This window comes from Pavona decussata, unplaced genomic scaffold (genome assembly GCF_977016875.1).
Source record: "Pavona decussata unplaced genomic scaffold, jaPavDecu1.1 SCAFFOLD_366, whole genome shotgun sequence".
Taxonomy (NCBI): Eukaryota; Metazoa; Cnidaria; class Anthozoa; order Scleractinia; family Agariciidae; genus Pavona; species Pavona decussata.
Genome location: NW_028145742.1, coordinates 3,726,112 through 3,740,079, shown reverse-complemented (window position 1 = coordinate 3,740,079; position 13,968 = coordinate 3,726,112). Strand labels below are relative to the sequence as shown.

The 13,968-nt window shown below is 37.4% G+C and overlaps 1 protein-coding gene across 1 annotated transcript in view; it reads left to right on the top strand.

The window, feature by feature from the left end:
- Nucleotides 1-1,482: 1,482 nt before the first annotated feature.
- The window catches only part of LOC146452903 (phosphatase and actin regulator 1-like), a 29,354-nt gene continuing 16,868 nt past the window's right edge, over nucleotides 1,483-13,968 (top strand). The window contains exons 1-6 of the mRNA XM_085097653.1: nucleotides 1,483-1,993; nucleotides 4,979-5,056; nucleotides 5,532-5,750; nucleotides 8,733-8,826; nucleotides 9,308-9,447; nucleotides 10,474-10,569. Coding sequence (XP_084953779.1) covers nucleotides 1,654-1,993; nucleotides 4,979-5,056; nucleotides 5,532-5,750; nucleotides 8,733-8,826; nucleotides 9,308-9,447; nucleotides 10,474-10,569 — 967 coding nt within the window. The 5' untranslated portion in view covers nucleotides 1,483-1,653. The remainder of the gene's footprint in view (nucleotides 1,994-4,978; nucleotides 5,057-5,531; nucleotides 5,751-8,732; nucleotides 8,827-9,307; nucleotides 9,448-10,473; nucleotides 10,570-13,968) is intronic.

The following is a 13,968-nucleotide window of genomic DNA, read 5'->3' as shown; positions in this document are numbered from 1 at the left end:
TTTGGTTGGGGTGAGGGGTGAGGGGCTCGGTTCTCCCAATCCCGACCCTATTTCGGACCAAAATATGTAATTTTGCAGTACCCTTTTTAAGACCTGCGCCAGTTCGTTCAAAGAGCGGATAATGTTATCCAGTGGATAAACCGCTATCTACTCCAACTAATACATTTATCCGCTGGATAGCGATTTATCGACTGGATTACTATCCCGGCCCTGTTTGAACAACTTGGGCCTGGCCTCTAAGACTCGTGCCGGTTTTCAGATCTGGTTTCTAGAATCCATCCACCAAATGGTTAAAATTTGTACCCCATTTCAGAACAAAACGGCTATATAGAAATGATAGAGCTGATATAGGAAATTCCAATTACACCCAATCCCCCGACCTACCCACGTCAAAAGGCCCACTTACAGTACGCGACTTTTGAGCGCATTGCTTACGTCATGCAAAAAGTCGTATACACTTCTCGTCACTCAACACTACAGACGCCTTCGATTGTCGTAGAGTTTCAAATTCCTGCGATATTATATTGTTAATTACATTTGACGTATTGTGGGTTGTCAGCATATACATCAAAAGCCATAAGTCACCAAAAGATTGAAAGGCTCCTTTAGAGAAAAACGAGCATAAAAGGTGGCTCATTATTTCGCTCCCTTTAGTCTTTTATTTGTCTCCACCGGGAATAGAGGGCTGCAGACAACAGGCCTATGTAAGGCTACGGCGACAGCATCCCCGCCCCTTTCATATAAGAGTCCCAGGGGGGGGGGGGTGGGGACAGTTAGTTGCGTTCCTAGTTGTTGTTTTTGCTTTCACGGCAGCAGGCGAAACCACGGGTATTCGGGATATCAGTTTTGTATGATGGGTCTTCACAAAGTAATAAAAGACCAAGGCAAAATCCCACTTTACGATGAACTCATATTTCTCGGGAAAAAATAAAGGCCATTCACGAATCATGAAAACAGTCCCGTAGCACTCCCTAACTCACAAACGCGAGGCAGCAATTCCTCCAGGGAGTGGTTCTGAGCTCATTCCAAGAGCTTTTTACATGACACAATCTGATAGAGCGGCTGAAAGTGCGGGGGAGTGTGCTAAATGTAGGAAACACGGCAGTAGCTATCAGTTGAAACAGGAAATTTAATCAACCAGAATAGACCTTACAATTTAACCCTTGTTTAGCTCCTGATTTGTTACCCTTTCCACGGCCATGCTTTCCCTGTAAGCGTCATATATCTATGGTATCTCAAATATTTTTGTAAAAATTTTGTTGGTTCAAGGTAGCACGTTTTTTTTTATTATTTATAAATAAGAAAGGCAACATGAAGAGCTATTTCATAATACCTCAAGCGAGTAGTCTGCCTAATGCTTATTTAATTTACCACTTTTTTTCTACCGGAAGTGAAATACTCGGTTTGGGTTGGAGCCGACTTCCGGTCACGCGATAACAGGAGTGGTAGGATTAATAAAGGGTAGGTTTACATCTTGAAATCAAATTAAATGAATAATGCAATGTGAAGAAATAAAAAATTAGAATAAGGCTGTAATAGTCTTTAGAGCATTTGGAGTTTTAGCTGAGCTGAGCTGAGCGGAAGAACTGAAGTTCAGAGTTCCAACAGGCGTTCCAATCTTCACTCTTGGCCGTGTTGGCATGGGACTCAGCAATGCCACAAAATAAATCCTTGAGTGAAATTATGGAGGTTGCTGATGATGGCCGAGTTTCGCCTTCTGGCAACTTAAATGTTTCACGAGAACGTTCAAACAGTGATCCAGGTCGCAGAGAAACCACTATTTTGATGAATGGAGGCAACACAGTCCCGACAAGAAGAGCGCCAACCTTTTTAACCGCTACGGAAGTTGACAGTCCTGTCGTCAGTGGTGCTCACTCGAATACTCCTCCTATAGTTCGACGAAGTAAACTGGCTTTTAGTATAGGAAGATTGTTTCGACCTTGGAAATGGCGAAGGAGAAAAAAAAGCCAGAAGTTTATTACGACTTCGCAAAGTAAGGAGCCGTCATTTTGCTTTTATTTCGTAGTGACGCTCTGACAGGCGGAGTAGGTGTTACGTTTGCTCCCAGATACAGATCTAGAAACGGACAAAACTGCCGTAAAAATTAACCTGATGATGTTGTCTCTTGTAAAAATCTAAATTGAACTTTTCTTCAACAGGAAATTTTTTTGTTCGTGGTTTTTTCGCTTGAAATGAAACAAAGGAATCGTCATTCACGTAGATAAAGTGTCAAAAGAAGCATAGTTCTTTCTACGATGCCAGTTTCTTTCGTTCGTTTTTCGAGAGACTTGGAATATTCTCACGCAGGTATCAAGATTGGCAAATATTTATCTTTGTCATACAGCAGCACGCTTATGCTGTGAAGTTTCGGGTATTGATACGCTGGCAATGTTTTAGAATTTAAAACTGCAAAGTTTTTGACCTTGTGAAAGTGATAGGACATTTTTCTTATCAATGTTTGAAGCTTAAGACAAATCTTGAAAAACCGAAAATAAGCTTATATAAGTTACATGCATAGCGCTGAAGATAACTGAGGCATGTTTTTATTTACGATCATAGACTTTCTCGTGGAATAGCTTTAAGATTTTGCGAATTTCAACCACGGCAAATTCATATTGAGAACAACGCGAACGATTATCATCATCATGATCGTAAAATTAATCCGCGGTTGTTCAAGTTGGAATATAAAGCAGTTTACATGTGTGTCAATTAACTAAATGTATCAGTGGTCAGGTCATCGTTTATGACAGGCTGAAAATCGTTCAAGAAGGTAGATTAGCGTAAGCTTAATAACAATGTTACAAAACAAGGTAGTTCTTTAAGATAGTTTACTCAAATTGTTCGTGTAACGAGTTATTTTTCACCGTGTGTTTTCATGAATATTTGATTTTTGTTTTTCCGCCTATGATATTAAAGCATCCAAAATTGTTTTAAATTTATCCGTTATCATCAAAAGGCCAATTTTATCCAACCACTGCGACACTGCATCTGAATATATATGGTCCGGAACTATGTTATTTTTGATTATGCAAAAATGTGCTCCATACCTTCTGGACATAAGGAACAGTAGTGTTAAAAGTCTACAATATAGTGCTATCGTTTTAGCATTCATGTTTCCATCAAACCACTAGGTCTCTAAGCAACTGCATAATACACTGTTTTGAATCTGTAGCACCTCTTGGAAAACATTTTTATTGGGTTTTTATTTTCAGTGCTATTAAATGTCTCAAATAATTTAATTAGTTTTATTGCAAATATTTTAATTTTGTGGTACAGACAAATGATATTTCTTATCAGATGAATATATTGAACAGAATGCTTAAAAAAGGAAATGCTTGTCTTTTATAGTTATCATCTTTGTCTGTAAGAAAATATTACACAGTTCTGATACTGCCTTGAATATTAGATATGGTTTGTAACTTTTTATTGTCATTCATTTATTAGTTGAAACCTACAATATGTATTAACTAAAATTACATAATTAGCAGCCCTAATACCAAAAATAAGTATTCAGGAAAGTTTAGGAAATTTGGTCATTTTGCAGAAACAGAAAAGTACGCATTTGTGTAAGAGAAACTAAAAGGTATTTTCCTGAAAAGCAGAAAAAGTCTTTTTGACCAAACCTCTATCTGATAAGCTATCACTCTTAGACAGTAACCTTTTCAGGCCTTGGAGAATCCACCAAACTGCCCCATCCTATGGGCCTGATTAGTAAATAAACCCATTTAGGCAACTGGTGTATCAGAGGCAATGCCTAAGGCCAAAAGATTGTCTTTTGAGAAATTTTTAGGACAATCTTTTATGCAATGCATTCTATAATTACCAGCAAGCCAAAAAGGGGTTTTATCTTTTTGTAACCCTCGGATTAATTTCTGAAATGCATGTGCACTATTGCAGAAAAGTTAAAACAGCTCATGAGCTAGGCCATGGTATTATTGCTGGTGAACAAATGTGAGCTGACTATTACTTGATTTTATTACACTGTAATCAGATTGTAACAATTGAGACCTAAAAATGGGATATTCTTTCTTTTTTTTTTTATTGGTAAAAAAATTTAGGCTACAGGTATCAAATTGGATGACTGTTGTCATCTGATACAGTGCAGCTCAGAAATAAGCGAACCAAAATATGCGCGTAAAACGCGTATAATACGCGTATGCGTATATACGCATATGCGTATTGACTTATACGCATACGCGATCATTAGTATGTATGAGCTAGCCTATTGTTTCTTCTATTGTGAAAAGGTCATTGTTGATTTCAATGGGCATTTCAAATTAGCTAAAAACTGGTGGTCGAGCTGCATGTCCGTCGATCGTCTTGTGTTCATATCGACTGCAGTCTATTTTAAATCAGCCAATCAACGCTTCGCAACCATTGCGCTTCAAATCCCAACCCTGCCTGTCGCGAAGCGTTGATTGGCTGATTTAAAATAAACTGCATGCTTAGAATTCCTTTTGTCCTTGACTTTGCTACAGATCATAGTTTGAAACCGACCTGGAGGACTTTAGCTCTGCTTTTTTCGGAGGAAATTTGACGAATGAAGCCCAAACTCGGCCATGACATGGCGAAATATGTATTTAATCGGATGCTGTTGCGCAAGAATTTTTCAAATTTTGCGAAAATTCTGGTTTAAAGTAACGACCCATAGCGGTCGCCGGCGGTTTCTTGCCTGCCTTTACTCCTTTTCTCACCTGTGGTGAACCTAGTTTTAATGGCCTAGCTCACACAAGGCTCCAAAACACATGTAGTTCCATTGTAGAGCATCTGAACTAGTAATTGGAAGGTGATAGGTTTGATTTCTGTTGGGAGAACTCAGAGTTCGTTTTTCCAAGTATGCCAGCTCTTTGACTGAAAAAAATAAATGACATCACATTTCTTTCACAACAAAATAATGTATTATGGGATTTTGACTTGCATGCCATAACATTAAGTACATGATAATAGTGTGATCATACTGCATGGTGCATCCTTACAGATCTTGAGAGGAAATTGTCAGTGCGTACCAATAGAGAAGAGTTGGTAAGGAAAGGAATTCTCCCTGTAACAACTGAAGGTAATTTTTTTTTACTGACTATTAATTTTAATATTATGAATAGCCAGGTATATTGAATTTTTCAGATACAACCTTTGACCAAATTGAAAACTGGCCTTGTTTCAATGGAAAGTACGTTTTTAGTAAGGTGCTGCAGATAAATTCACAAGGAATTATTAACAGCTAATCACTGTCTTTTTAAGGTAGTTGAATGCATGAGAAGGCAGCTGCATCTAGGATAGCATTGTGCTAAAAGAATTAACATCATTGTGCAAAATGCAATATCATGGTTGGTTATAGCCAACAAAAGAAGAAGTCTGACAGTGTCTTTGTGGCTTGACTGCAGCAGGAAAGGATACAAAACTTAATACCTCCTGCTGCCAGCTTATTGTTTGAAGTAAATCTGTTCCATCTTTTAAATGAGATTGTCCCTAGTCATGTGTCTTGTTAGCATTTCATTACTTTCAACTTCATATTTGTTCCATTTCTCTTCCAGAGAAAGAAAATGAGAATGAAAATCAGAATGCTTTAACAGATGCACAGTGTAATGGTCCATCGCTTGGAAATAAGATTTCACCTAAGACAGATATGAAGCCTGCACGTCCCCCACTGACTCAGCAAGGGAATCTATTTCCCAACAATGAAGTGAGAAAAGATCTTCAGATTAAACAAGTGGATAAAATGGGAATGATGGATCAACTTGCTCAGGAACTGGGTAATTATGGTTGATTTACATACGCAAGAGTTGCATAGGTTCACTAGTTATGATAATGCCTCTCTTGGACAATGCAGTCTAAGGTGTTCCTATGTAGCAAAGTACCAGTATAAAGCAGTGCTTAATGATCTTGGATTGAGTTTTAAAAGCAAGTGAATGTGGAAATATTTGGTCAGTTAAATTAGTGGTTTCGTTAACTTTTGAATTTGAGGTCAGAACTAACCAAGGAAGGTAGTTTAAAAATTTGTCATGAGCTGTCCATCTCACCTCACATGCCACATGAACCAACACAGCTTTAAAACCTCTTGCCCATAAAAAGGAGTTCAATAATTTATTGCTGTGTATATGACTTCATGTTAAGCATTCGTCCTTGCATAAAATACCATGACGGTAGTGCATCTGGGCAGGATAGGTAACTTGGATCTAGTCTTCTACTGAAAAAGCCACTGATAAAAGCCACTGGACAAAGTCATGTCTACAGATCGTCAAATTGTCTGGTATATAACACTTAAAGGCCGATGTTCACGGTTAAGCGCATGCGCAAGCAGACCGGCTCAAAAATAAATTGTACGGGTCAACACTAAATTCAACGTGAGCTTGTGGTGAAATAATCTGTTGAAATTGTGGCCAAATTTCGATCATCCGCTCTTTGTTCTCCACTTTTTTTAATCTAGTGTTTCCTCTAGTAAATATAAGTTAGTTTTTTGTAAGGTTGAAAGTTTTTTAGCCACCGAAATCGAAATTTTAGTCGATGGAACCTCAAAGGAGACGTCGCGGCTGACCGGCGATGGGACGTTCTGTGGACTCTATGGAAGCACAGAAGTGAAAGCGGATAGAGTGGAGTCGATGTAGATGTCCTGTATGGTTAACAAGATACGTCCACCAACCGTGGGAAATTTGTAAAGGGACGAGTCTGTTTAAAATAGACAACGATTTTGCGGAACATCTCCTTTCGCTGGAAATAGATGTACTTCACCACGGCTGGCTTTGGATCAACTCCAGACTTCCAATTCCCCTCGACAGTACCCTGATGGCAAGCCTCCTCACAGTTTCCTTTTCCGTGTTTTGTAACAAATTCTTTGTACGAATAAAACAGAGAGATTGTGCAATCTATGGTGTATGAGCTGAAGAAATATTTCACACCTTCAGTGAATTTCATAATGCAAAACATTACAATTTCACTCACGAGGATTTTCTAGATTTCAATCGTACTATTTGTTCATATGGAAGTCAACTGTCAAAAACGGAGAATTCAACAGACAAACAGCATCAAACATCAGTGTTTTGCTTTGGATGGAAAAAACTGAGATGCGAAGCAAATAAATTTTGTGATCAAATGTGTGAGTTAGTTGTAGTCGTCTATTTATTAGCGGGTTCAAATAGCGGGCATTAGAAAATAAAAACAAAAGATTCGCGGCAAACTACAAAATACCTATTGTATCTATTGCATCTATCTGTTGTATCTAGTATTTATCTATAAAATTATGGTTATTGCGAATGGCAAACGCAGTTTTGATTTGCCACCACAGCTGCGTTTTCTCAAATGCATTCAAGCATCTCGGAAGGACGCTCAGTGTTGTTGTTATTAAACAGCGGCATCGCTTCTTGAAGCTTGCGGATTTCTCATTCTTCGCCTTCTCTCGCTGGTCTAGTAAAATCAGGCTATCGAACGAACACACTATAGTTAGTTTATCACTGAATGCTAATGAAATGCTGTTCCTAAGTACGTAAGTTTGAGGGAGCTTCTCAGCTTTTCGAACCGCATGTAATCAAAAAGATCCATGCAGAGAGATACACTGTAATACATTGTACTAAAATAAAACCGTATGCATTCGCATAAGTTCTGGCATTTCTTGGATGTCATGAGACATTTGCACGAAGCGTTGCAAAAATCCCCATGTGTTTTACATGGGCAGCCTTTTCATTCCTTTCTGAAACGTGACTGGAACATTGGCCGGTCAGTTTTATTTTATGCCAGCAAGATATAAGACTTGCCTGCCGTATCCCGCCGGTGTTGTGTACTCGCTTTTAATTGGTCCAAAAACAATAAGCTTGACAGCGCCTACGTCATCGCTCACACATGTGCCGAACCGTGAAACTCTCCCTTTAATGAAACCCCTGCAGGTGTTCTTACTATCTGTCATAAAGGATCTCCTGCTTGACAAGTGCCTTGGTAGGTACCACAAAACCTACTGCTATTGGGTATCAAACATAACTCTTATTCACATGAAATAATTTGCATTTGCCAGCATGTTGTGAATTAGCGTTAAAACTCCTTTATCCAAGGTGATCTAACTGTAACTTACATGTAGTAAAAGCTTTATTGATAGTATCACTTCATTAAAAATGCTCTTCCCGTGAGCTGTTTACATGTAACAAATTACAAAACTATGTTATCATGTGGTTCCAGAAAACATCCATACCCTCACCCTAACCTCCCCATCCCAACAGTCCTCTGGTACAGTAACAATGTTTAACTGTTGCCTTGTTGGTTTTTTTGACAGGCCAGTCAATTAATTTCTTCAGCTACTAATTCCAATTTCCTTAGTTGATTTTATGCTGACATTGTCACATAAAATGTGTGATTTAAAGCTCTACTTGACTTGTAACTTTCTTTACTGAGATTTTGTGAACCTCAAAAACTTGACATAAAACCAGGATTTTCAAAGTTGTCAGTCTTGCTGAGGTTGTGCTGCAAATTGACCAAACCAAAAGTGAGGCCAATGTACAAATAGTTTTAAGTGAAACTGGTCATTCAATCTTATCAAAATGTTTGGAAGGATAATTTTTGTAGCTTCACTCACCATCAGAAATTTACATGAAACCTACCTCTTGGAATTTCTGGTAACCCTCTGTTAGGAGGTATGGATATTTTCTAGAACCAGACAATGTACTACTTTATCTGTAGTTTGGAAACTTGATCAAAGTGTGTTGTCTTAGGAAGGATTAGTGAGTGACCATTATTTTGTTGCTTGTTAATAGCTCGACGGAACACAGCAGAATCTTCTTCAGAGGAACGAACAGTTCCAAGAACACAGAACAATAGACACTGTAGCACGACTGGTCAGCAACCCAGGTACTGTGTCAAACTATTGAACCATACAATAAATTGTCACGAGGTGTCCTCTTTTGGATTCTGTCAATGATATGGTACTAATCATTTGCAAGTAGTTTTTGTGCACTTACATGAAGTACATGTACCAGTGAGATTTAAAATTTGGTTGGTCTGGTTACCTTCTTAGCTTGGCATACCACAAGGTTTGGCATTACATGCACTGTAAATCTGTTGTTGGTTTCAAAATTAACAACAAAACTGTTCAATTCTTTCCCTTATAACAGATTAATTACCACAATTTGCAAGGAAAGGAAAATAAAAATTGTTCTGATAATCCTCCCTCTCCTGCATGGCACTTTCCACAAAAAGCAAGCATGATTTGAAAAGTGCAATTGGTAGAATGTTTGCTCACTAAGAACTAGAAGAACTTTGTTGGATTAAGCAGACTTCATTCTTTGCTTTATTTGTTAGTTGTTGGCGTTAAAATGTTTTGTTTCGTTAGATTTGTAGTTGTTCAAAGTGCTGGCCAGGAAAATAGCAATGAAGAGGAGAATTCACAAAGCAGATGGCATGGAACTGGAGCCCATGACAGTAGCTATTCAGACTCAGATGAAGAAGAGGAGACAAAGGGGATTATAACAGGTACTTTTTGTGGTTACTGCCTTCTGGGAAGGCGTAGCCACTATGCTATCATGTTGGTGATCGCGTAAATCGGAAGCTTTCGGAATTGTAGAATTTACACAAAGTTGGGTCGAGCTCACCCTGACAGGTTGACGAGATCTCAGTCAGCTTTATTTGTACGGAAGATCCTTGTATTCAATTAAAAATGGATGCTGCGTCTCTCATGCGTGGATTTTCAAGGTGGTAGTTTGTGGTTCTTGGAAGGAAAACACAGGTTTTCAATGCTGTAAATCAAAAGAACAACTTCCAAGGAACACTTGGCTGATTAAAAAGGGAATCAAATCAGTGAGTTAATAGTGAAGAAATTCCTGTTTGAGATTGTGTCAAGGTGTCTCAAACATGTGCGATCGCAAACAAGATCTGCAAATCATCACATGAGCTGTAGATATTCTTGGAAATTTTTGTGTGCTCCTGGGAATCCACTTTACAAAATACTACAGGTTTGAATGTGAATTTTATTTAAATACAATAGTTTTGGTGAAATTTTCAAAAAACGTACTCAGTTTAATAGAGTCAAGAAATTGTGCTTCAGTGACTTGCAGTTCACTCAGTTGCCTTCATGTAGCTTCACTCGAGGCGAAAATTGAACAAATTTGCTTTTCAGATGTGAGCACGGGTCTCTGAATAAATTTTTCAATTAAGAGAGCTTATTGTCTGTTTGTCTGTGTGTCTTGATTCATGGAATTTCTTCACCATGTGATATCTATTACTGTCCCCTGTGTATTAAAGTGTAAACGAACCAAAATCCTCCAGTGCATACCAAATTTGCGCATATGACAACATGATCAAATTACACTGCACAATTTTAGCACTGACTTGAGCTGTTCATTTACCCCCCTGAATTTTATACAACATTGCTTTTTTACTGCAATATTCTACAAAAATAAAGCAGTAGCCACATGCAGTCATAGACTGCCTCTTATTGTTAAGGCTGTGTAATGGACACTTACAAGTAAACTTAACCCAAGTACATTTTCATAATTACAGGTTTAGCTTCCAAGCTGAAAAGGAAAGATAGTTTAGCTCTGAAGTTAAGAAGCCGACCTAGTCAAAGTGAACTTGAGGCCAGGAATATTCTGCCAAGTAAGTCAGCTTTCAATAAAACCTTGTATTACTAAATAAGTGTATTACTAATTAAACAAGTATTACTAAACAAGTGTCATTATTAGAGGCAGAGCTACTAGCAAAAGCCAGCTACCAGTCATTGTTTGGTGGAGGCATATTTGACTGATTCTGGATTTTTCTAGATTTTGAGATTTGATTAGAACGAAAAGTCCTTTAATCATGAATGAAATGTTGCTAGAGTAAATATATCTTGGTTTTTGTGTTTTTTCAAGAGTTATCAGAAATTTAACTTAAATAGTTAAATTTTAATGTCTTAAAATGATTTCTCAAGAATACTCACAATTAATTGCTGAGCCTCATACTATGCTCCTTAAAAAAATTGCTTTTAATTACCACTACTTTGGTATACATGAAAAGCTGAACCACTGTTAACCCAGGGTCCGAAATTAACTTTTTTAGGCAGGCACCAAGTGGCGACTGAAATTTTTTTTTCAGTCGCCATATGGAAAAATGTGGTCGCCAAAAAGCAGAAAAAAAAGTGTCAATAAAATTTTTCCTTCGCAGCGAAACACAAACCAAAATTTTTGGTTGCCAGATGGAAAATTCTGGTCGCCAATTTTTCTTTTAAGAATCAGAACGAAGAGAACGTGTTTGCGTTTGGGGCCGCAATAGCGATTTATACACCTACCACTGAAAAACCACGACGAACGAATCGAATGCCGGCTATATACGCAGTTTCATAAGACTGCTAAATGTTTTAATTCTACTTTTTTACCTTCTCTTGTCTCTAACTTTTGGAGAAGAAATGTACCCGATTGAAAAACTGCTGGTTGGTTCTTTGCTCTATGTTCAAAACCGTAAACGATCTTTCCTTTCGCGTTCTGTCAAGACGATCGACAGATCGCCATGTTGTTCGCACCAGGCCACAACCGTGCAGCATTTCTCGTTCAAAAAAACATGGCGGCGAAGCTTCGCACTGCTCGAGTTGTGAAGCGTTGTGATAGATTTATAATAACAGGAAAATCGGTTTTATACTTCAAAAGCAGTGGAAAGGTAAAAACTAAGTGACCAATTGGCGGGCGGCTTTGAATTTTATTTTTATCGATTTGGCTGAAAATCAAAGTTATTGTTTGTATAATGATCGTGGCATGAAATAGTTAATCGCCCGCTGGCGACAAGTTGTGAAATTCTGGTCGCCAGTGAAAAATTTTTAGTCGCATTGGCGACCAGGAAAGCGCAATTTCGGACCCTGTAACCCTATCTAGACTGGTGGAGGCGGGGACGGATCCTGCCCATGGCGACTTTGAACCAGAATAACTTAAATATTTTATCAAATGCTATGAAACTTCAGAACTTTTACAGAAATTTATCTGGGAAAGATTTGATGTGGTTGGTGGGTGTACATTGACTTTGATGTGACCATGGCAACCAATTTTTGACAGGCCATTTTTTCAGAAAATGTTTTTAGTTCATATTAGTGTTCCTTTATTGGTTTTGATCACCTTTCATTCAATTGCGGTGCTTTCCTGAAGAATGGGAGAAATCCAGAAATTCAAGATGGCGGATCTAACATTGGCAATCATGACATAATAGGCCATTTTACAGTTCTGTGCTAAGTGACCCGGCCTTGAATTGTAAGCGAGGCTGGGGGTGACCTTGTTTTGATACAAACCTCACTGCTTTTCATATGTAGATCATGCTGTTCTTATGCTAACTAGTTTGCATTTACACATCAATAGTAGTGATATCTGTATCAAAACAAGGTCACCTCCAGCCTCGCTTCCAATCCAAGACCAGGTCACTAAGCACACAACTGTGAAAAAGCCTATTACCATGTCATATTATTATGTCATCACTTCCTGTTGCAATCTTTAGATGTACTAGTTAGCTATCCTCCAAACCTCATTGTCATATGATAGCTTTTATACCTGTGAAGTTATGGAGGTGGGGGGATCTGCCTACCCCCCCCCCCCCCCAAAAAAAAGGAAGTAAGTGAAGTACATGAAGTACATGTATGAATGAGTTATTTTTATTGCGTCTCTTAGATCTGAAACACTAGGTCCTGTCTTGTTTTATGTTGTTTGAGTTGGCCATGAAGTTAAGTAAGAGATTAGATGACTTGTGTAAACACTTTTTAACCCCATGGGTTTTCGTTTTCACACCTCCACATTCCTTTCTTCCTAATTCCTGTTCTTTGTGTTTAATTGATATGTGGAAATAAAGAAACTTGAAACTTGCCGTGGGCTAATCGTTACAATTTAAGCGGCAAATTACATCTCAGTTTTTATTTATTTATCTATTTATTTATTTATTTATTTATTTATTTATTTATTTATTTATTTATTTATTTATTTTGGGGATTGTGGATTTCAAGGTAACATTTGCATTTGCATTTAATTTGTTTTCAACAGTAAATAAATCCTAGCAGGATTGTCGATAATTATTATTGAAATTACCTTTCATGGGAAAGTTAGATACGTTACCTCGTTAGATATGTTTTATTGTTTGGTCAGAAAAGAAACGCAAAATTTATTTTCTACCAAATATGTTTATGCAATCTATCTTTTACTCTTTTCACTGAAGCTTTTGGTGGCACCTGTCCACACACTGAGAAAAGTGGGCAGATGCCACAGGAAGTTCACTAAAAAAGAAAAAGAAAGTTGATTGGGTAAATAATTTGTAAAAAAGGGAATTTTGGTTAAAAAATATTATTCTTGTAAGTATGAATTATATTCATTTGGTGCTTCTTCTTAAGGAGAAGGTGATTAATAGTTAGTGTAGTGTAAATGTGGGCATGATTCACGAGAAAATGAAGAAATGTAATTATCATTTGTTGACTTAACTGGATATAAAGTGCTTATGACAACTTTAATTTCAACACACTAAAAGTGCATTAGCCTATGGTGGTAAATAGGTCCTCACAGAGATTAAATATTTTGACTTTCTCCTAAAGCAAGTATTCTTTATTTTATATAAAATAAAATATAAGGAATGCTTTAAACTTGGAAGTGAAATGGTTTTAATTTTTTTGTTTTTTTGTTTTTTTTGTAGTTTTGGCTTTAATTTTATTCAATTTTGAAAGTCTTATGAATCCTGCAGGGGTTCTATTTTTATTAAGATCTTCATGTTTCATCGGCTGAAATTTATTTATTTTAAGTTGCCAGAAATATTAGTCTTCCTGTATGTAAGTTAGGTTAGCTGTAAAAGTGTTTAAGTTATTGTTGGATTGTGTTGCAATCATCCTATCAGGAATGATTAGCTTACATTACACTTACATTCACTACCTAGGCTATTTGTTTCATGGGGTTATTGATAACGAATTCATTTTGATTTTGGAGGATTGGGTCAGGATCAAAATTTTATATTTTATTTTGTGTATGGTCAACTATAGCTATTATTGTGTGCTTCTTAACACCT